Source organism: Pelophylax lessonae, assembly GCF_965119305.1.
Source record: "Pelophylax lessonae genome assembly, chromosome: 1".
NCBI classification, from domain to species: Eukaryota; Metazoa; Chordata; class Amphibia; order Anura; family Ranidae; genus Pelophylax; species Pelophylax lessonae.
The window spans coordinates 459,782,471-459,807,834 of NC_138768.1; the positions used below are offsets into that span (position 1 = coordinate 459,782,471).

The 25,364-nt window shown below is 43.8% G+C and overlaps 1 protein-coding gene across 1 annotated transcript in view; it reads right to left on the reverse strand.

Annotated features, from left to right (window-relative positions):
• SLC5A5 (solute carrier family 5 member 5) overlaps positions 1-25,364 on the reverse strand; it is a 127,235-nt gene that overhangs the window by 45,926 nt on the left and 55,945 nt on the right. Inside the window, exon 10 of the mRNA XM_082257497.1 lies at positions 10,108-10,220. Within this exon, the coding sequence (XP_082113623.1) occupies positions 10,108-10,220 (113 nt within the window). The remainder of the gene's footprint in view (positions 1-10,107; positions 10,221-25,364) is intronic.

A 25,364-nucleotide genomic window follows, 5' to 3' on the forward strand; every position in this document is an offset into this window, starting at 1 on the left:
TTCCATGCTGCCATCTTGGTTTTGGGTGCCAGCTGTGACTTACTGATACTTCACAGCTGGCACAAGCACAGCCTAACGTGAGACTGGTCCTGCAACCTTCCGGGATGTATAACCTGAACCTATCATTCTGCAGGCAGAGGGAATCGGCAGGCAGAGGTGGCAATGAACTTGCCTAGGCGAGAAATGAGGAGGTGGTATCAGCAGGGCCGGTGCTTCCACTAGGCAAACTAGGCAGCCGCCTAGGGCGCATTGCCACCTAGGGGCGCAGCCACGAGTCAGCACTCACTCTGTCATCAATGATCCCTGTGAGCTGAGGAATGGGGCGGCAGTGGTGGAGGAAGAAGGGACAGAGGAAGATGCCAGGTGTCTGGGGCAGTGGCAGAATTACCAGGGCCTGGCTTTCCACCATTGTTGGGGGAGCCCCAAGGGGCAGGAAAGGAGCCCACCGGAGTGCTAGCTGCATAATGATCCTCTTCGTCTGGAGCTGAGCGGCCTAATCCCTGGGCGGGAAGTGACTCTCTAATCTGAGCTGGTGGACAGCCGGTCATTTCCCTGGGTCGGTATTAAGCATGGAGGGGAGGAGAGCTGAACCTGAGCCGAAGCTCGGCACTGGAGGGCGGCACCTTTACTGGAGCAGAAGCGACGAGGCAACGGAATGGTCTGAGGATGTTGGTGATGAAGGAGGTGCAGAACTCTCTGACTGCTGCTTCTCCCTCCACCAGGAGCCGGTTAGAGCTGTGGTGAGCACTGTGGTCCAGGAGAGGAGCGTCCTGGGAGAAGGAATAAGCAGGATCATGGTGAAGGAGGGCAGAGTGCAGGCCACTCTCTTCATACTGCCCAGTAAGTGTCCCCAGAACAGGGAATCAGGGTCCCTGGGTGTGACATGGAGGATCCCTGGTGTGAAAGAGAATTGCGGTCACCAGGTATGCCATGGGGAATCTGAGTCACCAGGTGTGACATGGGGGAGAGGGGTCACAAGTGTAACAGGGGTTTGGGGTCACCAGGCGTGCCATGAGGAATTTGGATCCCTGGGTGTGCCATTGGGGATTGAGGTCCCCAGGTGTGACATGGAGGAACATCAGGGTCTCCGGGTATGACATGGAGGAACATCAGGGACCCTTGATGTGACATAGAGGAACATTGAGATCACTGGGTATGACAGCATTACATGGAGGAACCATCAGATCAGGGTCACTGGATATGACATAGAGCAGTTTTTAACCCCTTCCCTTTTTATTTATTTATTTTTTTGGGGGGGGGGGGGGCGCAAGTAGCTGATCTTGCACCGGCCCTGGGTATCAGGAACCATGAAAAAAGGTACCTGCTCCCAAAAAAACAAAAAAATGCAGTTTCTGAGGAGCCTGGGGGCAGGAGGAAATTAAAACAGGTCAAAGTCATTTTCAGGTGAAGGTCTGCTTTGAGCAACTTAATCCTTTAAAAAAAATAACCCTTTTTTTTTTTAATATTTAATATGGTGTACTATAGCAGTTACTACAAGCCCTCAATGACGGTAAACATTGCATCTTTCTGTGAAGTACTACAACATAGAGGTGCTCTACAGCTTGTTCTCACAGTGAAAGCCAATTGTTGTGGTTAATTTTTTGTAATGTTTAATCTGATCCTCCTGCACGTGGCAGCTTCTACATCACTGAGTCACAGAACCAGTAAATTAATTATTGTGCATACAAGACAAAAAAGGCGAGTTAGTTATGCTTGTTTCTATAAATACTAATTTAATTGTGGAGTGCAGATCTAAAAGATACATGAAGATAATTAATTTTATTTGTTATCCAAGGAAGTTAGTTTGGTCCAGTATTCTATCTCTACTTATTACCATGCCCATATAAACCCAGTATCGGACTAGTCCCACAGAGATAAGTACAACGATTTTTAAGGGTACAGTGTCATCCATTAAACAGTTTAATACTCCCAGAGCACATCTTACATCTTTAACAACAGAAAATGCTTATTCTAAAATGGCCCAGTCCAAACCAGAGCTCAACTGAGATCCTGCTTCATGGCGGAAAAATGAGGCTAGTTAACAATGAGTTGAATCTTTGAGCCCAGAGGCTTCCCAGGAAGCATCTGAAAATATGTAGTTGTTGTAATAAGATGCTGATAATTTTAGTAAACCAGTGCCCAGTCTATGGACTTTTAAATCTTTACATATTTTAACTAGCAATAAATTAACTTTATTACAAGCCAATTTTGACCTCTGTAGCTGAAGCCACTATTGAGCAATAATTCCCAAAGTCTATAGCAGAGTGCAAAAAATAGGAGATTGATACAGGGATATGCCAAACCAGCCTGCAGTCCCTTCCCCAAACTAGTTCGTGGAAGAAACAAAAAACAGTGTCCCTGGGGAATTTGAATGGACCAGGCTGGAGATAATAAATATAGTAGAGAAAGTATAGAGGAAGTATGTAAAAATTAACATTTATTAATCCATTTAAAATCACAGATCACATGTATAAAGATAAAATATTGAAAAGCAAGGTGATCTACATATACAATAAATATTACATATATCCTGGTGAGGATGCAGATCAAGGGTTCTTGAGACAGGTAAGTGTATCCAACATGTTTCGGAATATGAGAATTCCTTCTTCAGGGGAAATGTACACAACCATACAATCACCACATCAACATCTAGGGAGTATACAAAACAATCCACCTTTCCACCTTTTTCCAGGGGTGTCCACTACACGGAAAATTTATTTGCAGCCGTTTGTTTAATCCTATTTGTTGGCCCCCAAGTCATTATCAGAACGGATGCTCAGCTTGCATATATTATGTTTTCAGCCCGCTTGTCTCTCTTCCTTTTGCCGGTCACTAGGTGTTCCCCGGCACGCAAAGGCCCCCGCAATGCCTGCTGGGGCCTGTAGTTTGGGTCGCTTGTATTGGGATGCGGAGGTACCCGGGCGCTTTGACGTCTCGAGTCCACCGCGCATGCCCACTCGAGGGAATTACCATCTTCCCGCGATAGCTGCCCAGGTTCGTGGCGGCGGTCATGTGACGTCGGGCGCCGCTGTGTCATCGGGGTGCGACGGCGTCCGACGCCGCATTGACCGGGGGAGCTCCGCATCGGTTTGGATCTGCTCACCCGCCCTCTGTTTCTTCCTCAGTGAGGGAGGAAGAGGGAGGGGGATGCACTTGGAAGCTTACAATGGGATATGACCACCATTTGGAGCAATGGGGACACGGATGGGGTATACATTGATTAGACCCTCCCCCCCTCCCCCCACACGGACACACACCTCCCTAATTAATTAATTAGGTAAGTACTATCACATGCAGCACATAAACACTCCCGGAGATGCATACCCCATTACCCTTGGGTCACTGCAGCGGAGTCTGTGCTGGTTTACACTGGACAATTTTTTTCCTGTCTTTCTGGGTAAGTGAAGGGTTTCCACTTTTTTCCCTGTCCCCATCAAAATGGATATGCCATTTGCAGTGAGTTATAGTTAATTCCTTTCCACCTCTTTATTCATCCCAGGTGTGGATCCATCCCTCCATAGGTGCTCCTTGTGACCACTGCGTGGACACGGCTTTTGGGACAGACGGGACGAATAGTGGGGACCCATAGGACCACTAGCACATAGGGGGGTTCCTACTCCCTTGTATGCTGCACTACGTAGAGGGGCCCTGCCGACATATCTCCATTTTATCCCATTTTTTTCTATTCATCGGTGCTATACCAGTGGGCCTCACAAGTGGCTTTGATTTAATGGCTGCATAGATATTTACTCTACTGCTTTGTGACACTGTTTTGCAAGGACTTATGCACATGCATCCTGCCTCTTTGGTAAGTTGATGCACCTGTATACATACTTCCTTTTATTGTAATACATCTTTATCTATATACATATACACATTCTAATATAGTATATGAATATCTTGAATCTCCTAGTTGGTGGAACTCCCTATATTGATGGAAAGATGGTTTTTACATGTGTACCATAACACTCATATTTGTTTTGTATACTCCCTAGATGTTGATGTGGTGATTGTATGGTTGTGTACATCTTCCCTGAAGAAGGAATTCTCATATTCCGAAACATGTTGGATACACTTACCTGTCTCAAGAACCCTTGATCTGCATCCTCACCAGGATATATGTAATATTTATTGTATATGTATATCACCTTGCTTTTCAATATTTTATCTTTATACATGTGATCTGTGATTTTAAATGGATTAATAAATGTTAATTTTTACATACTTCCTCTATACTTTCTCTGCTATATTTATTATCTCCAGCCTGGTCCATTCAAATTCCCCAGGGACACTGTTTTTTGTTTCTTCAAAGTCTATAGCAGAAGTGCCAAGGTCACTCAAGTTCTTTTCTCTCAGCAGCTTAGCTAACCCTGTTCTCCCATCCCAAAGATCCTGCTTAGTTTTTATAATAGCAATGAAAAGGCTACAAGGATAATGTGCCACTGCTTAGAGGGGAATGAACTGTACTGCTGAGAGAAAGGACTTGAGTACTTATGCTTGAACTTTAAAGCTGAATTGCTCCACAATGCCTGCAGAGGTCATTGACATTTTTTGTGAAGTTAGTTTTCTTGTTAGGAATATGTAGTGGTTACAGATTCACTTTAAGGAAAATTATGGTTGTTATTTAAAATGTACTTGACTTTAAGGAACACCCCTTTGTTTGGGAAAATGTGAAAAAAATAACGTAGGAAATTCTTCAAGGAGTTATTTCCAATCAGCGTTTTGCCCAAGTCCACAGAATGGACAACCACTAAGAACAGAGTAGCATTGTTACATTCCATTAACAAAAGAGCACACAAGCACAGCACAAGTGAGACCATTTAGTAATTTAAAATTCAAATAAAAAATGTAAAGAATATATCTCAAACATCCATACAGAAGTAACAGCATCAAAGCAGAATGAGTATGGATTGTTCCAGTAATATACCCTTTCTAAACCAACCTTTTTATGGACAAAGGTATGAGAAGGCCGAAAAATTAGAGCGCTTGTTAATATTGCAAAGTAAACAAAAAAGGACGATCTTGGCATGAGTTACAAGAAAACAACAGTGGACTGATATCTGTGATTAAGGAATTAAAATATGATAACGGTACACTTAAACACAGTACAGTTAAATTCACCACGTGATAATAAACTTTGTAAAAGCATTAATTTCTACCAAGAGAGTTATGTAAATAAGTCTGAATCTATTAAAGGGGCCCTGCCAGTATAGAGGAAAAAGTCTGTAAAAGAAGACGGTAAATACTTACCTTCCTTGTGGACTATGTTCTAAAACTCCAGAGGCGTAACTAGAACCTTCAGGGCCCCGGTGCAAGAAACCATGAAGGGCCCCCTGGACCACTGGCACCCTGGGGCCCTTTACTCTCGTTGCGGGGCCCTTTATTATGGTCCCGCAGCTGGACCCTTTCACAAGTTCTGCAGTGGGTCCCCTTCCTGCCATCTTGGGGCCTCCCCACGGTGGTGGAATGCCAGGGCCCTGTCGCAAGTGTGACCTTTGCGATCCTGGAAGTCCACCCACTGATGTCGGTAGTTTTTATTTTTTGGTATTTTAATTGTATTGTTTTATTTTTTTTTTTTACAATGTCACTGACTATGACTCTGTCCATTCAGAAAAGGAAGGAGCTGGTAAAATTACATATTTACCAACCCCTTCCTGGTTCTCTATTGTGACATATCCCCTGTAGCAGCCGGCAGGAGAGGGAGGGAAGGCAGCACAGTGGGGAGGGGGGACCAGGGGAACACACAGGGCCCAGAGACAGCAGAACACAAGTGAATTGGATAGGAGGAGTGGTGGGGGCAGCATACAGAGGAACCAATCTCCTCCATTTTCCTCCTGCAGCTACAGAAGGAAAAAGGAGGACAGTGATTTCTCTACATGCTGCCCCCGCCTCCCCTCCTATTCAGGTGTACGGGGGAGCCACATGGGCCCCCTTGAGCATGTAGTTACGCCCCTGTAAAACTCCATGTAGCTGATTTGTGGTCCCGGCAACCATTAGACACTTCTGGGTGTATTGAATATCTGCTCACCCATTGCACACTGTGGTTTCTCTCCATGGCTAATAGTCCTGTAAGGACACTTGTTGCGGAGAGAGAAACCACAGCACGTGGAGGGGGATTAAGTATTAGAAGCAGTTTGAAGTGTTTGATACCTGTACTAGCCATATTTTAGCTATGTGGCAGAGTTTTAAGGCATGGTCTGCTGGAAAGGTAAGTACAGTGCCTTGAAAAAGTTTTGTACCCCTTGAAATTTTCAAAATGTTGTCATGTTACAACCAAAAAGTAAGTGTATTTTATTGGGATTTTATGAGATAGAACAACACAAGGTGGCACATAATTGTGAAGTGAAAGGAAAATGATAAATTGTTTCAACTTTTTTTTTACAAATAAATATGTGAAAAGTGGGGCATGCATTTGTATTAACCCCCTTTACTCTGATACCCCTAACTAAAATCTGATGGAACCAACTGCCTTAAGAAGTCACCTAATTAGTAAATAGATTCCACCTGTGTGAAATTAATCTCAGTATAAATACAGCTGTGCTGTGAAGCTCTCAGAGGTTTTTTAGAAAACCTTAGTGAACCAACAGCTTCATAAAGGCCAAGGAACACACCAGACAGGTCAGGTATAAAGTTATGGGGAAGTTTAAAGCCAGGTTAGGTGTTAAAAACATTTCCCAAGCTTTGAACATCTCACAGAGCACTGTTCAATCCATCATCCGAAAATGGAAAGAGTATGGCACAACTGCATACCTACCAAGACATGGCCGTCTATCTAAACTGACAGGCCAGGCAAGGGGAGCATTAATCAGAGAAGTAGCCAAGAGGTCCATGATAACTCTGGAGGAGCTGCAGAGATCCACAGCTCAGGTGGGAGAATCTGTCCACAGGACAACATGCACTCCACAAATCTGGCCTTTATGGAAGAGTGGCAAGAAGAAAGCCATTGTTGAAAGAAAGCCATAAGAAGTCCCATTTGCAGTTTGCGAGAAGCCATGTGGGGGACACAGCAAACAGTTCATCTCCATCCAATCTGAGGGAATTTGAGTTATTTTTCAAAGAAGAATGGGCAAAAATTTCACTCTGTAGGTGCACAAAGCTGGTAAAGACATACCCAAAAAGACTTGCAGTTGTAATTGCAGCAAAAGGTGGTTCTACAAAGTATTGACTCAGGGGGGACTGAATACAAATGCATGCCAAACTTTTCACATATTTATTGTAAAAAAAATTGAAAACCATTTATTCCTTCCACATCACAATTATGTACCACTTTGTGTTGGTCTATCATATAAAATCCCAATAAAATACATTTACGTTTTTGGTTGTAACATGACCAAGGTGGAACATTTCAAGGGGTATGCATACTTTTTCAAGGCACTGTATGTACCTTCTTTTACAGGCTGACCATAAATTTGATCCCTGCACTAAGGCGTAACTTTGAAAGTGCCAATCTCTTTGCTTGTTTTTCTACAGCTAATTCATTGTAACAAACAAATAAGAATGGCTGATTACTAGGAGTCATATAATGAACTTAATTGTCCAAAAAGAGGGAAATATATATTTATCGGAGAAAGGTCATTATGAAAATAACTATGATGTTTTACAAGTTGTTATGGATTGATAAAATAGGATATAGACCAGATATACTATATGATTGATGTTGTAGTAAGGTTAGAGATTGAGAATCTCCAATCAAAGTATGAGATTAATTTTGTGCTATTCTATGATTATGCAAATAGCAGAGTGGCATAATGCTTCCTTATTATCAATATGACAAATATGAAGTGACCTAGATTAGTCCTCCTCCAGGAAGAAGCTGGGGTGTCCCCGGGAAATAGTTAGTACATTGTGTGTATGTATTACATGGCTATGTGGAGCAACAGCAAGCACCAGCTGATGTTAAGTGCTAGAATGGATAACAACCACGCAACTGGAAAGATGTGTAGGCAACAATTCACTTCTCAGCATAAGCATTAGAGGCCTCCCAATAACTTCCATAATTTTGAAAACCAAGAATATTTGAATAAATAATTGCAGAATGTGAGCACTATATTAATTATCTAGCATGGTAAATACAGCATGTTAAGTCCCGGTTCACACTGCCACGACTTGTCAGGCGACTTGGTCGCCTGACAAGTAGCGCTCCATTCTGTGCAATGAAACCGTTCTAATCAGAGCGACTCAGTGTGAACCGGCTCTTAATCTCAGAAAAAATATCTTTATTAGTAAACGCAGGCCAATTTATGAATACCTACAGTACAGAAAGACATGTGGAACTTTTTTGGGGAGTTTACTAACAGCAAGATATATCCAGCTTGAGTGACTGTAGAAGGTAGTGAATTTACAATCCATGAACTGCATGAATGGACTGCTTGAGGAGACATTAATGGTACTGCATGTAGAAATGTCCTGAGTCGTTCAAAATTGTGTAAAATGTATGTATAGCCAAAACATTTTTCTTCATAAAGAAGGGTGGGATTGCTAACTCCTATTAGGTTATATTTTACCTGTGTACTGCTGGGGATATTTTCCATTACTTCCTGTTTTGGAGATGAAACAGGAAGAGAGAGTAAATCTTCCTTACATTAGGGGAATTTACATAGTGCTTTTATAGCAACTCTGAAATGTAGGATTTCTTCTTACTTTTTGCCTTAGAGGAAGTGGTCATCAGGACAAATAAAGGGATATATCTCCCTTAGTTGGGGCACAGACCACAATAAAAGTTTGGCATTGGGTCTAACCTTCCCCCACTCTATCTGTAATTGAAAACATCTTTAGTATTTTCTTACAGTTTAATGGATAACAGTGAACAGGTAATATGAACCTTTCAATATTTATACTCTTACACGTCCACATTATTAAATATCCGTGACAAAATCCTTTCAATTTTCAAAAAACGTTACATCTTTTATTATTAAAGTCTAAGTTCACCTTCAAAAAATAGTAAATGCACATTTTTTTGCAGGGAACCTGTAAAGCATTGCACTCACGATCAGCAGATCATGGGTGCAATGTCAGGCTCTTGCAGTTTGTCAGTTATACTGTCTGCCAATACCTCAGATACAGGCAGGCAGTTACTGAAGTCCAGGAAGCTTAATGGACTACAAAAGTGGTCACCAGCGCCCTAGCAGTTCATTGAGAACTACAAGTCTTCAGCCACAATGGCTGATGGTAGTTGTAGTTCATTCATTCATTCATTCACTGAACTCTTTGAATGAATGAGGCGGCTGTGTGAGTGGAGAGCCGTATGGCCACATTGTTTTCAAATTGTGACAGCCAGTGCAGCTAGAAGGTCCCCCCTGTCACAGGGAGGGGCTGTTCAGGATGTGGGGTGGTGCATACTCAACATGTTACATGTTACACCTTAAAACGATTTTTACTCTAAAAAAAGATCCTGTTCCTTTAAAGCATGTTAAACAGTATTATGCTTGTGCAGTGTTATTTGTCCCTTTCTATGCTGTAAAAAACCTAGTTGATCTTGCAGGTTCCTGTGTCCCCCTGTGTGTGCTGAACACGCTAATCATGACTGCTGATCCACGAACCCATGTTAGTTTACTTGCCTTCCCCTCTCCCCCTCCCTCCCTGCTTGTCAGTGTGTGAGACATCTCCTCCTTGCCCCTCCCCTCCGGCTGCTATTACATTTGTTCATAAAGTTAGTGATTACAATTACTGACAGCCCATCTGTAATACCAAGATATACTGTGCAGTGTCTTTGTTTTTTTTAAACTATGCATCTAAATACCTTTCACATCACCGGTGTGTGGTCATGTGACCTCCCGCCTGACGTCAGAGGGGAATCTCAGCCCCTCCCTCTGTAGTCCTCAGAGATCGGGGAAGGAGAGCGGCAGGCAGTAATGTTTCTTTTATTTCAGAAGAGACATTGCATGTTTCTTCTGCAAAAAAAAAGACTGCCTGCTCACATTTTTAAATGCTGGACTTTAGTTCCGCTTTAAAGAAAGGTATTTATTCATTTATTTCCGCAGTGTTTAATCTGAAAATGTATTGCAGGGGGCATGCCTTATCCTTTGGATGTGGAAAAACTATGTAGGTTTACAACTACTTAATAATATTAATAAGTAGAAGCAGGGTAAGCAAAGAATTGATACTCACAAAGTCCCTTTGAAATGTAGGTTAGTTTTTTCACTGAAATGTCTGCCTTATTTGGCTTAATTAGATCCTCAACTGTTACTGCAGCCATGGCGTTAATACTTGTAGATGCTGTGCTGAAAAGAAAATATTGCAAATCGTTAAAACATGCAACATTATATATTATGAAGATTATTATGATTATTATAATAATAGTTTATTGCACCATTATATTCCATAATGTTTACTGTACAGTACAGAGACTATTCACACAACTGAACATAAAAGGAATATAATAGTATAAGGGAACTGCTTTTTAAAGCTTGTAGTCTAATTGGCAAAGAATAATAAAAATGACATAGGTAATTAAAACGGAGAAGTCATAAAAAATCAGCATGTATGAAAATACAGTATATCAACCTTCCATGCATTCTTTTACTGAGAGCAGAGATATCACAGAGCTCCCGATAGTTACCCTGATCTAAACCTGTTCCCGGCACCGTAGGCTCAATTCTTCAACACCTGAGAGTTCCAGCTCCTCCGCTGACACTCCTGATACACTTGGCTGTTCTTTTCTCACCATGGTCACCCACAAAAAAAAAGGATGAAGGCAAGTGGTCAGAGCACCAACATGGCGCCTCCCACAACAGGTGAGAGGAGCCGTTATCCATGATGTCTTTGCTTGTGTATCAGTGTGGTGAGCTGATTAAATGCATGGTATTCACATATCTATGTGAGTGGTTATAATCCCTTTGTTTAGTTTTAAATAAATCATTTGAAGCAGAGAGCACTATGGTTTTCCATTTTTATTCTATGGTTACACATGGTTGATCGAGACTCTGACAGAAGAATAGCGTGGTTCAGGGACGTTTCTTGCAGGAGTATTTCAGCATCCAGTAGTGGGATCATAGTCTGGAGGTGAGCAGGCAATCTGTCTAGAGGTGGTGGTCACTAAACACTTTGGATTACATTATTTGAACTACCACTTTGAGTTATCACAACAGTGGAGTAGATATTCATAGTTGGGACTTTTTGTGACACTGTTTTACATTGCATCTACCAATTTAGTTGTTATTACATTATTGATTTTACTATGTATTTATGGTTGCGCTGCACTGAATGTTTGCACTTTTTTTTGGCTTGAAGAGAGACTGGTGGACACACTCTGGTAGGTGTTGGCAGCAATCAAAGAGGGCCTCAATTTTAGGCCATTAATTATTATTGTGAGATTATTGTGAGCACATAGTTTAGGTGATATTTGTGCTGATTATATATTATTTAATAGCCTCCTGCAATGTACTCCTCGTGGTGCAGAGCAGACTAAGGAGACTGTGAGTAAACCACCTAAAACCTCTAAGGCAAATGCCAGCAAACCACCTCGTGATATGTGGTTCTAAGCCCAAAAGCTATCAGGGCTGGCTGAACCTATGGGAAAGGCAGAGTCGGATGATATTGCAGAGAGGGATGCCACAGAGCAGGAGCAGGAGGAGGAGGAGGCGGAGGGTGACACAGCTTTGACGGCCATTACTGATCAGCCAGAACACCATTCAGCAGAGATAGAGGAAGGCGAGGAAGAGGGGGAAGGTTAAAGTGAGCAGCCGACCTTAGCTGAGATCCTGCGGATGGTTAATAAATGTACCACATTGGTAATATCCTGCTATCTGTGCCCTACAGGAGACTTACCTCACCACTGACTCGGACTCATGTTTAAATTTTGCATGGGTGGGGAAAGCATATCACTTTACTCATACCTCCTTCCCTCGGGGCGTGAGTGCATTGATACACAGCTCACTGGATTACCAAGAACAAGAAATTGATTGTGTTTTGGATGATGATAGGAGATACTGTATGTAATTTATTATGTCTTTTATTTTCATTGAAATGTATACTCACTTTTGTCTACATTCTGCATCCATATAATCACCAAGTGCTTAGGGTAGTGTGGGAATATCAACTGGGTCACCCAGATGTTCCTCTATACATCATGGGGGACCTTAACTGTTACCTGGACCCGGCTCTAGACAAACAACCTCCTGCTACTGCAGAGAGCAGTATTTACTGCTAAAGATGCATGTAATTGGCCATAAAAGGGGTATAGGGGTCCGGGTACTGCCCTGTGGGACATCAGCATCAATGCAAAGAAAATATTTAAAAAAAATTGTTTTTCCAGGAGAAGTGATTTTAATGATGCCTAAAGTACAGCAATAAAAATGAAAAATTCCTTTACAAATAGTGCCTGGGGAGTCCCCTTAGTCTGCCTGTAAAGTGGCGCATTTGTGGCATGCATAGAACATGCTGCAGCAAAACTGACATTTCTATAGAAAAATTTAATTTATTCACGGTTATAATTGCTGGCAACTGGCTATTGAAAAAAACGGCCAAAAACAAAAAAAAAAAAAAAAAACAGCATGCCCCCCCCCCCCAAATCCATACCAGATCCATATACATGCCCTCAACATGAGATAGGGGGGGGGGGTGTTTTGCTTTGCAAAGCACCTTGTCTTTATGTTGAGGGACAGGGTTCTCTTCACAACAACCCTGGGGTGGGGTTGTGGGGGTATGCTGAAAGGGGGCTTATCGGAATCTAGAAGCCCCCTTTAACAAGGGGGCACCCAGATCCCAGCCCCCCCCCATGCGAATGAGTATGGGGTACATAGTACCCCTACCTATTCACCAAAAAAGTGCCGTAAAGTTATAAACACAGAGACCAAAGGGTCTGATATGCACTGGGGGGGGACCCCACGCATTTATTTTTTTACTATTTTCTTACCATCAATATTTATTTTTTTATTCAGCTGTCAGCAGGGAAGACCATTGACAACTAATAAACTCATCGGTTGTTAAAGACGCCATGGCCGGCTTTCCAGGCCTGCTCCTTAACAACCAGCTTTTACTGCACCCTGATTGGGCAAAGCTTTGCCCAGTTAGGGTGCAGAATGCCATGTGCAGCACGCAGTGCATTGCAGGGTGTTCGGTGGGTATTGCAAATTTGAGTGTTCCCGAGCGGGGCTAACAGGCAGTGTTCAGCCGGAACTCATGCTCAGGCCCGAACCATTTGCCCAACTATATTCGCCACACGGCCTTAAAAAAAAACCTAATTGATGAGGTGGACTGGACTGACCCATGGCAGAGCAAACACTTGGGGAAAAAACAATTTTTGTGTTTCTCAAAGTCTCATTTGTCCTTATCCCGCATAGACCTCTGCATTTAATAATGCTCCTTTGGGCATCTCTGACCATTCCCCACTAAATACTTATTTGGAGGTTTGTCCAAACCCCCTTGAAAGCTGAATTCCTTCTGGTTAAATTTATTCCCGTCCTATGGACAGATAGTTACCAAAATCACTGAATTCTGGCATATTCACACAGGTCATCCTAGTGCTGGTGCTCCTAAATACTGGTAATACACAGATATGTGCAAAATTGCAAATGATGTGCAAATTTACAAATGCATAAATATGTAAGCAGACCATATGAAGAAATTCATAAAGGTGCAATAGCTGAAAGTGCAAAATCTGTAACCATAAATTCATCAAAAGTGCAATGCCTGAAATTGCAATACTATATAAAAGGTGCTTTTCTGTGCAAAAATTGCAATTATATACTGTATGTATAGAATCAAACCATAAAATTATATTAAATAAAAGTGCAATATTATAGTGCAATAATTACTGTGCAACAATAAGGTGCTCAAGTGTATATATAAAAAAGCGCACAACAACTGTGCATCATAAACTGATTACAATAAATAGTCCAAATAATGAGTCCTTTGTGCAAAATATGTGATAGGCCAACGTGATGATGCATAACACAAGCAGTAATGGTGGCACCCTCTGAAACACCGCCAAACTGTGGAAAAAATGCAGACTCACCAGATGGAGTTGATCTTTGTTGGCTTATGTTAACTAAAGATCAATTTGCGCTTTGGGGTCTCCATATGTAGGATGGCTTGTGTCCCAATGGATGAAATTCCTGTGAATGATCTCAGAGGGCGAGATAAGGAAGAGGACTCCTCATGGTGTAGTATATTAAAAATAGTCCGTATTTATTGGTAGATAAAAAGTGTATAAAAATATACAAATCCAGCAGACACAGTTCAAAATGATTGGTAATGGCCCACACTGTCTCCCGTGATCTGTCCAGTGCCTTAGTGGTCAACAGTAGCCAATACAGGGAGCACTCCCGGAAGTAGGACAGAATGGCGTGCGTTTCAGAGCGGGCCCAGAACGAGGCAGTGTGCGTGTCAACTTTATGCATTTCGTCACAGAATCCTTACACACATACCTAAAGGATATAGCATTACTTAGCTTGTCCACTATTCATAAGACCCAATTAAATGCATTTCTCACACTGGAGGAACTTCAAGTGGCAACCGGGATGTTCCCTAACTCGAAGGCCTCAAGGGAGGATGGTATTCCTATAGAAGTATATAAACAAAATGTGGACAGTATGCTACCTAGATTGCTAGCAATGTTAAATGAGGCAAAGGAGTGTAAACGTCTCCCTTTATTTATGACCAAAGCCAATATTGTCTTGTTATTAAAATTAGATGAAGACCCCCTAGGCCCCGGTTTGTATAGACCCATCTCGGTTCTCCAAAATTACGTCAATATTCTGGCAAAAGATTTGATAGCACTGAGCGGACAGATTTATGGGTCCTCATGCGTACGTTTGGCTTCGGGGAAGGTTTTATTGCATGGGTACAACTGCTGTACAATGCTCTTAAAGCAGCAATTCGAGAGGCAGGAAGGGTGTCATCAAACTTCAGTCTATACAGGGGCACCAGACCCCACTGGCCATTGAGCCCCGTGCAGCTCTCATTCATTCTAACTCTGTTATCAAAGAATTCCATTATGGGGAACTCCATGAAAAATTAATGTTATACGTAGACAATACCATGCGGCTTCTGGGAGATACCTCATCATCCCTGCGAGAAGCCATGAGGGTCATACAGGCATTTGGTCATTACTCGTTATAAACTGAACTAAGTCCTCCCTCATGCTCTTAGATAGGACGCCTACAGCAAGTTAAAGGGTTCACTAGGTTTAGCCCCATATGGGATAATAAGCACTACAGTGAGCTTGGAAAATTATAATATGGCCTGAAATGGCAACAATATGAGGTTATTCAACTATGGCAAATCTTTAGTAATGGCAAATTACGTACTTTTTTGCTCTACAAATACAGTTTTTTTTCTCCCCTCATCTATGCAATTTTATTATTTGCAACTTCAACATGAGATCAGGACCCAACAAGGTGCTGATTTATGGCTACAGAGCACCACTTCCATTTTCAATTACATGTACGAGGTAACTTCCTATAAGGGGTTCATATCTTGCAGCTATGCATTACTTAATATGTTCCTTCCAGATTGTACGAGTAAAGTGATCTCCTAATGGGAACAGGATGTTGGGACCCTTGAAGAGGAACAATGGGAAGAGGCTTTATGAGCGGTTACTCAATGCTCTCCTAAGGTTGCTCAACTTCTACGCCACTAGTGAGCTCCTAGTCCACTATGCACCTGATAGACTAGTTAAATTGGGTGTACGTGATGACCCCACTTGCACTCCTTGCATTAGGGATCATGGCAATCTGATACATCTTCTATGGCTATGCCCAAAACTGCATGTATACTGGAAGGGGGTTATAGGCACTATTAACCGGGTCTTTCCGGGTCAGATGGAAGGAGAGGACCCTAAACAATGTTTGCTGGGTATAATAGATGATGTTCCCGCTGGGGACACCCCCAGCATGCAATTTTGAAGGGCCTTAAGGGCCGTGCCTTGGCATGCACCCAGAGGAGGAAGGGTGCAGCCATGCATGCCTAATTCAACATGGGATGCTGTCTCTGAAGCCCATAAACACATCCATGCATCGGCAACTGTCCCTCCTTGTCCGGCCTTCGTGCTGTGTGGGGAGGTTCTGAGGGAGCTGCCTGGGGAAGCAAGCATAGAAGCCAGACTTCTGTGTTTACAAGTGACAGAAGAGAGGTAACAGTGAATATGGCCAACCCAGGGCCTATATAAAGGTAGGGGCCTGGAGCTGCAGCTCCAATAGCTCCTACGTTAATCTGGCCCTGAGGAGGACGAGGTAGCCAACACTGCTTCTTTTCAGAAATTTTAAATGAGGGTACACCCCAAAAGAGTGAGAAAGAGCAAAAATAGAACAATGGCTGGGTAAGGTCGGTATCCATCGCTATTCTGCAAAAGGTATGGAAAAGTCCCGTGGGATCCATGCCTGGTTCATTTTAATGAACGTGAGCTTGTCCACATTGTCTCTGGACAGGCGGCTGCGCTTGTCTGTGATAACGCCCCCAGCCGTGCTAAATACCCGTTCAGATAATACACTGGCTGCAGGGCACGCCAGCACCTCCAAGGCGTAAAGGGCAAGCTCAGGCCATGTGCCCAACTTGGAGACCCAGAAGTTGAAGGGGGCAGACCCCTTATTCAGTACGTCTAGGCGTGTGCACACATACTGCTCCACCATGTTGGTGAAATGCTGCCTCCTGCTAAGACGTTCCATATGAGCTGCTGTTGCTGCTGTTTGTTGTGGCGTGCTGACAAAGCTTTTCCACATTTCGGCCATGCTAACCCTGCCTTCTGAGGTGCTGGCGGTGCCCTGGTTGCGTTGGCGACCTCTTCCTCCTCCTCCTCCTCTGCCTTGTGCTTCCACTGTGGCCCCGCTGTCAGGTGGGAATGCCAGCAGCATCGCGTCTACCAGCGTGATGGTTGGTGACCCAGGTGGTGGTGTTGCTGACAGATCGTCTGTTTGCGGGGTGGCAGGTGCCGGTATCACTACAGATGTGGCTGGAGCGGCCGAGACTGCAGCAGAAGAGGAAGCAGGATGAGCCAGAGACGTTTCTTGGCTTTGAAGGTGTCTACTCCACTGCAGCTCGTGCTTTGCACTTAGATGCCTGATCATGCAGGTTGTGCTCAGGTTGAGAAGGTTTATGCCTCGCTTCAGGCTCTGATTGCACAGGGTGCAAACCACTCGTGTCCTGTCATCAGCACATTTTCTAAAGAACTTCCACGCTAGAGAACTCCTTTGAGCTGACTTTGGTGCACTCGTTCCCTTGCTGTGTTGGGCAGTAGCAGGCGTAGTGTCTAGGACACGGCCGCTCCGCTTCTGCACCCTGCTCCCTCTTCTGCTGTGCTGGTGGCTCTGTGCGACCACCGCCTCTTCCTCCAAACCACTCAGGTCACCTGCATGACGTTCATTCCATGTAGGGTCGAGGACCTCATCGTCCTCCACATCATCTTCCACCCAGTCTTCACCCCTGCCCTCCTTGTCGGTCTCCACAGTGCTGAACGCCGCAGCAGTTGGCACCTGCGTTTCGTCATCATCGGAGACGTGCTGCAATGGTCCTTGCATGTACTCATCTTGAGAAGTAAGTGGTTGGGCATCGCTGCACTCAATCTCTTCCACTTCTGGGGCAGGGCTAGGTGGATGGCCCTGGGAAACCCTGCTGACAGAGTCCTCAAAAAGAACAAGAGACTGCTGTATGGCTTGGGGCTCAGACTGCTTGCCTGATTTGCAAGGGGGTGAGGTGAAAGACGGTTGGACATCGGCTGCAGGTGCCAACTCTGACCTTTCTGCAGTAGACTGGGTGGGAGACAATGTGAAGGAACTGGAGGCACTGTCAGCAGCAAACCAATCTGCTATCGCCTCTCTGTGTTCTGGCCTCATCACTTCTAGAGGCATATGATGCCCTACCAAATACTGATGCAGGTTCTGTCGCCTACTAACACTTGAGGAAGGTGTTTCACTTGTGCGTGTAGCTAGCACAGATCGACCACGTCCTCTCCTTGCAACAGGAGCTCTACCAGCAGCACCACGACCCAGGCCACGGCCCCTATTTGACGGTCTCCTCATATTTCTGTAATTTAAGATCTTGCCCTAGAAAGGTGTTCATTGAATAGCGGAACAAAACAACAACAGTATCGCACGGGTGTATCTCACAGTCAAATATGCAAAGTATGACGCAAATTTAATTTTTTTCACCCCAAAAGGGTGTATATTGAATAGCGGAATAGAAAAAAGGATATAAAACGGTGTATCTCACACGTACAAACACAGACTAGGCCCCGATTAAAATTTTTTGTACCCTAAAGGCAGGATGAGGAAGAGGAGTAGGAGGAGCTGGGAACAGGAGGCAAACTGAAGCGCCCTGCAATCCTCGGCAGTAGAAGGAGATGCGCCAAACAAATTTAAAAAGGTGTATCTCACATGTACCGATACAGACTATCCCGCAATTTAATTGTTTATACCCAAAGGTTTTGATTAAATAGCGGAATAGAAAATATGATCAAAAAAAGTGTATGTATCTCACACGTACAAAACCACACTAGGCCCCAATTACTATTGTTTGTACCCCTAAAAGGCTGGATGAGGAGTAGGAGGAGTATGGAACAGGCAGCACCCTCAAATCTTCAGAAGTATGAGATGAACCCCAAAAACTTGGAAAGGTGGATCTCACACGTACCAACACAGACTATCCCGCAATTTAACTGATCCCCAAAGGTTTTTATTGAATAGCGGAATAGAAAATATGATCAAAAAAAGTGTATGTATCTCACACGTACAAAACCACACTAGGCCCCAATTACTATTGTTTGTACCCCTAAAAGGCTGGATGAGGAGTAGGAGGAGTTTGGAACAGGCAGCACCCTCAAATCTTCAGAAGTATGAGATGAACCCCAAAAACTTGGAAAGGTGGATCTCACACGTACCCACACAGACTATCCCGCAATTTAACTGATCCCCAAAGGTTTTTATTGAATAGCGGAATAGAAAATATAATCAAAAAAAGTGTATGTATCTCACACGTACAAAACCACACTAGGCCCCAATTACTATTGTTTGTACCCCTAAAAGGCTGGATGAGGAGTAGGAGGAGTATGGAACAGGCGGCACCCTCAAATCTTCAGAAGTATGAGATGAACCCCAAAAACTTGGAAAGGTGGATCTCACACGTACCAACACAGACTATCCCGCAATTTAATTGATACCCAAAGGTTTTTATTGAATAGCGGAATAGAAAATATGATCAAAAAAAGTGTATGTATCTCACACGTACAGAAGCACACTAGGCCCCAATTACTATTGTTTGTACCCCTAAAGGCAGGATGAGGAGTAGGAGGAGTTTGGAACAGGCAGCACCCTCAAATCTTCAGAAGTATGAGATGAACCCCAAAAACTTGGAAAGGTGGATCTCACATGTACCAACACAGACTATCCCGCAATTTAACTGATCCCCAAAGGTTTTTATTGAATAGCGGAATAGAAAATATGATCAAAAAAAGTGTATGTATCTCACACGTACAAAACCACACTAGGCCCCAATTACTATTGTTTGTACCCCTAAAAGGCTGGATGAGGAGTAGGAGGAGTTTGGAACAGGCAGCACCCTCAAATCTTCAGAAGTATGAGATGAACCCCAAGAACTTGGAAAGGTGGATCTCACACGTACTAACACAGACTATCCCGCAATTTAACTGATCCCCAAAGGTTTTTATTGAATAGCGGAATAGAAAATATGATCAAAAAAAGTGTATGTATCTCACACGTACAAAACCACACTAGGCCCCAATTACTATTGTTTGTACCCCTAAAAGGCTGGATGAGGAGTAGGAGAAGTTTGGAACAGGCAGCACCCTCAAATCTTCAGAAGTATGAGATGAACCCCAAAAACTTGGAAAGGTGGATCTCACACGTACCAACACAGACTATCCCGCAATTTAACTGATCCCCAAAGGTTTTTATTGAATAGCGGAATAGAAAATATGATCAAAAAAAGTGTATGTATCTCACACGTACAAAACCACACTAGGCCCCAATTTCTATTGTTTGTACCCCTAAAAGGCTGGATGAGGAGTAGGAGGAGTATGGAACAGGCAGCACCCTCAAATCTTCAGAAGTATGAGATGAACCCCAAAAACTTGGAAAGGTGGATCTCACACGTACCAACACAGACTATCCCGCAATTTAACTGATCCCCAAAGGTTTTTATTGAATAGCGGAATAGAAAATATGATCAAAAAAAGTGTATGTATCTCACACGTACAGAAGCACACTAGGCCCCAATTACTATTGTTTGTACCCCTAAAAGGCTGGATGAGGAGTTTGGAACAGGCCGCACCCTCAAATCTTCAGAAGTATGAGATGAACCCCAAAAACTTGGAAAGGTGGATCTCACACGTACCAACACAGACTATCCTGCAATTTAACTGTTCCCCAAAGGTTTTTATTGAATAGCGGAATAGAAAATATGATCAAAAAAAGTGTATGTATCTCACACGTACAAAACCACACTAGGCCCCAATTACTATTGTTTGTACCACTAAAAGGCTGGATGAGGAGTAGGAGGAGTATGGAACAGGCAGCACCCTCAAATCTTCAGAAGTATGAGATGAACCCCAAAAACTTGGAAAGGTGGATCTCACACGTACCAACACAGACTATCCCGCAATTTAACTGTTCCCTAAAGGTTTTTATTGAATAGGGGAATAGAAAATATGATCAAAAAAAGTGTATGTATCTCACACGTACAAAACCACACTAGGCCCCAATTACTATTGTTTGTACCCCTAAAAGGCTGGATGAGGAGTAGGAGGAGTATGGAACAGGCAGCACCCTCAAATCTTCAGAAGTATGAGATGAACCCCAAAAACTTGGAAAGGTGGATCTCACACGTACCAACACAGACTATCCCGCAATTTAACTGTTCCCTAAAGGTTTTTATTGAATAGGGGAATAGAAAATATGATCAAAAAAAGTGTATGTATCTCACACGTACAAAACCACACTAGGCCCCAATTACTATTGTTTGTACCCCTAAAAGGCTGGATGAGGAGTAGGAGGAGTATGGAACAGGCAGCACCCTCAAATCTTCAGAAGTATGAGATGAACCCCAAAAACTTGGAAAGGTGGATCTCACAAGTACCAACACAGACTATCCCGCAATTTAACTGTTCCCCAAAGGTTTTTATTGAATAGCGGAATAGAAAATATGATCAAAAAAAGTGTATGTATCTCACACGTACAAAACCACACTAGGCCCCAATTACTATTGTTTGTACCCCTAACAGGCTGGATGAGGAGTAGGAGGAGTTTGGAACAGGCAGCACCCTCAAATCTTCAGAAGTATGAGATGAACCCCAAAAACTTGGAAAGGTGGATCTCACACGTACCAACACAGACTATCCCGCAATTTAACTGATCCCCAACGGTTTTTATTGAATAGCGGAATAGAACATATGATCAAAAAAAGTGTATGTATCTCACACGTACAAAACCACACTAGGCCCCAATTACTATTGTTTGTACCCCTAAAAGGCTGGATGAGGAGTAGGAGGAGTTTGGAACAGGCAGCACCCTCAAATCTTCAGAAGTATGAGATGAACCCCAAAAACCCCAAATATCATTCTGCTCTGCTGCAGGCCACAATTTAATTTTTTTAACCCAAGGCTGTATATTGAATAGTGGAATAGAAAAAAGTGTATGATTTTTGAAACCACTCAATAATAGCACAAGTGAACTGAACACTGAACACAGCAGTGTATGATCAGTCAGCACAGCACAGCTGAAGGAAAAATGCTGCACACAGTGACTGATAGAAAAATACTTTTCTCCCTCCTCCTCAGTGGGCAAAAAAGATTGTGTTCACTGCACCCCAAAAAGATTGTGTTCACTGCACCCCAAAAAGATTGTGTTCACTGCACCCCACACACAGCAAAATTGATGTGGACCACTGACTACTGCCTATCTCCAGCCTCTCCCTAAAAGGATTGATAAGATCGTAGATCGGGTGACTGCAAACCCCACCCCACACAGCAATATCGATTGTAGTTTGTAGAACACACTGTCTGACCCTAAAAATCAGCAGACTCTCTCCCTAAAAGGATTGATAAGATCGTAGATCGGGTGACTGCAAACCCCACCCCACACAGCAATATCGATTGTAGTTTGTAGAACACACTATCTGACCCTAAAAATCAGCAGACTCTCTCCCTAAAAGGATTGATAAGATCGTAGATCGGGTGACTGCAAACCCCACCCCACACAGCAATATCGATTGTAGTTTGTAGAACACACTGTCTGACCCTAAAAATCAGCAGACTCTCTCCCTAAAAGGATTGATAAGATCGTAGATCGGGTGACTGCAAACCCCACCCCACACAGCAATATCGATTGTAGTTTGTAGAACACACTGTCTGACCCTAAAAATCAGCAGCAGCCTCGCCCTAAAATGCCTACAACTCGCCCTGCCTAACACACTCCGACCTGTCCCTCAATGTGCAGGGAAGGGATGGCTTGCCTGGAAAAGTAGTGGCGGCTGGGCACGACGTACTGTGGGACAGCCACCGACATAAGGTTTTTAAAACTGTGCGTCTCCACCAGACGGAATGACAGCATTTCAAAGGCCAAGAATTTTGAAATGCTGGCATTCAGGGCCAGGGATCGCGGGTGGGTAGGGGGGTACTTCCTCTTCCTCTCAAGTGTTTGGGAGATGGAAAGCTGAACACTTCCATGGGACATTGTGGAGATGGTTGGTGACCCAGGTGGTGGTGTTGCTGACAGATCGTCTGTTTGCGGGGTGGCAGGTGCCGGTATCACTACAGATGTGGCTGGAGCGGCCGAGACTGCAGCAGAAGAGGAAGCAGGATGAGCCAGAGACGTTTCTTGGCTTTGAAGGTGTCTACTCCACTGCAGCTCGTGCTTTGCACTTAGATGCCTGATCATGCAGGTTGTGCTCAGGTTGAGAAGGTTTATGCCTCGCTTCAGGCTCTGATTGCACAGGGTGCAAACCACTCGTGTCCTGTCATAAGCACATTTTCTAAAGAACTTCCACGCTAGAGAACTCCTTTGAGCTGACTTTGGTGCACTCGTTCCCTTGCTGCGTTGGGCAGTAGCAGGCGTAGTGTCTAGGACACGGCCGCTCCGCTTCTGCACCCTGCTCCCTCTTCTGCTGTGCTGGTGGCTCTGTGCGACCACCGCCTCTTCCTCCAAACCACTCAGGTCACCTGCATGACGTTCATTCCATGTAGGGTCGAGGACCTCATCGTCCTCCACATAATCTTCCACCCAGTCTTCACCCCTGCCCTCCTTGTCGGTCTCCACAGTGCTGAACGCCGCAGCAGTTGGCACCTGCGTTTCGTCATCATCGGAGACGTGCTGCGATGGTCCTTGCATGTACTCATCTTGAGAAATAAGTGGTTGGGCATCGCTGCACTCAATCTCTTCCACTTCTGGGGCAGGGCTAGGTGGATGGCCCTGGGAAACCCTGCTGACAGAGTCCTCAAAAAGAACAAGAGACTGCTGTATGGCTTGGGGCTCAGACTGCTTGCCTGATTTGCAAGGGGGTGAGGTGAAAGACGGTTGGACATCGGCTGCAGGTGCCAACTCTGACCTTTCTGCAGTAGACTGGGTGGGAGACAATGTGAAGGAACTGGAGGCACTGTCAGCAGCAAACCAATCTACTATCGCCTCTCTGTGTTCTGGCCTCATCACTTCTAGAGGCGTATGATGCCCTACCAAATACTGATGCAGGTTCTGTCGCCTACTAACACTTGAGGAAGGTGTTTCACTTGTGCGTGTAGCTGGCACAGATCGACCACGTCCTCTCCTTGCAACAGGAGCTCTACCAGCAGCACCACGACCCAGGCCACGGCCCCTATTTGATGGTCTCCTCATATTTCTGTAATTTAAGATCTTGCCCTAGAAAGGTGTTCATTGAATAGCGGAACAAAACAACAACAGTATCGCACGGGTGTATCTCACAGTCAAATATGCAAAGTATGACGCAAATTTAATTTTTTTCACCCCAAAAGGGTGTATATTGAATAGCGGAATAGAAAAAAGGATATAAAACGGTGTATCTCACACGTACAAACACAGACTAGGCCCCGATTAAAATTTTTTGTACCCTAAAGGGAGGATGAGGAAGAGGAGTAGGAGGAGTTGGGAACAGGAGGCAAACTGAAGCGCCCTGCAATCCTTGGCGGGGGAAGGAGATGCGCCAAACAAATTTAAAAGGTGTATCTCACACGTACCGATACAGACTATGCCGTAATTTAATTTTTTACACTCCAAAAGGGTGTATATTGAATAGCGGAATAGGAAAAATTTTATAATACGGTGTATCTCACACGTACAAACACAGACTAGGCCCCGATTACAATTTTTTGTACCCTAAAGGCAGGATGAGGAAGAGGAGTAGGAGGAGTTGGGAACAGGAGGCAAACTGAAGCGCCCTGCAATCCTCGGCAGTAGAAGGAGATGCGCCAAACAAATTTAAAAAGGTGTATCTCACATGTACCGATACAGACTTTCCCGCAATTTAATTGTTTATACCCAAAGGTTTTGATTAAATAGCGGAATAGAAAATATGATCAAAAAAAGTGTATGTATCTCACACGTACAAAACCACACTAGGCCCCAATTACTATTGTTTGTACCCCTAAAAGGCTGGATGAGGAGTAGGAGGAGTATGGAACAGGCAGCACCCTCAAATCTTCAGAAGTATGAGATGAACCCCAAAAACCTGGAAAGGTGGATCTCACACATACCAACACAGACTATCCCGCAATTTAACTGATCCCCAAAGGTTTTTATTGAATAGCGGAATAGAAAATATGATCAAAAAAAGTGTATATATCTCACACGTACAAAACCACACTAGGCCCCAATTACTATTGTTTGTACCCCTAAAAGGCTGGATGAGGAGTAGGAGGAGTTTGGAACAGGCAGCACCCTCAAATCTTCAGAAGTATGAGATGAACCCCAAAAACTTGGAAAGGTGGATCTCACACGTACCCACACAGACTATCCCGCAATTTAACTGATCCCCAAAGGTTTTTATTGAATAGCGGAATAGAAAATATAATCAAAAAAAGTGTATGTATCTCACACGTACAAAACCACACTAGGCCCCAATTACTATTGTTTGTACCCCTAAAAGGCTGGATGAGGAGTAGGAGGAGTATGGAACAGGCAGCACCCTCAAATCTTCAGAAGTATGAGATGAACCCCAAAAACTTGCAAAGGTGGATCTCACATGTACCAACACAGACTATCCCGCAATTTAATTGATACCCAAAGGTTTTTATTGAATAGCGGAATAGAAAATATGATCAAAAAAAGTGTATGTATCTCACACGTACAGAAGCACACTAGGCCCCAATTACTATTGTTTGTACCCCTAAAGGCAGGATGAGGAGTAGGAGGAGTTTGGAACAGGCAGCACCCTCAAATCTTCAGAAGTATGAGATGAACCCCAAAAAC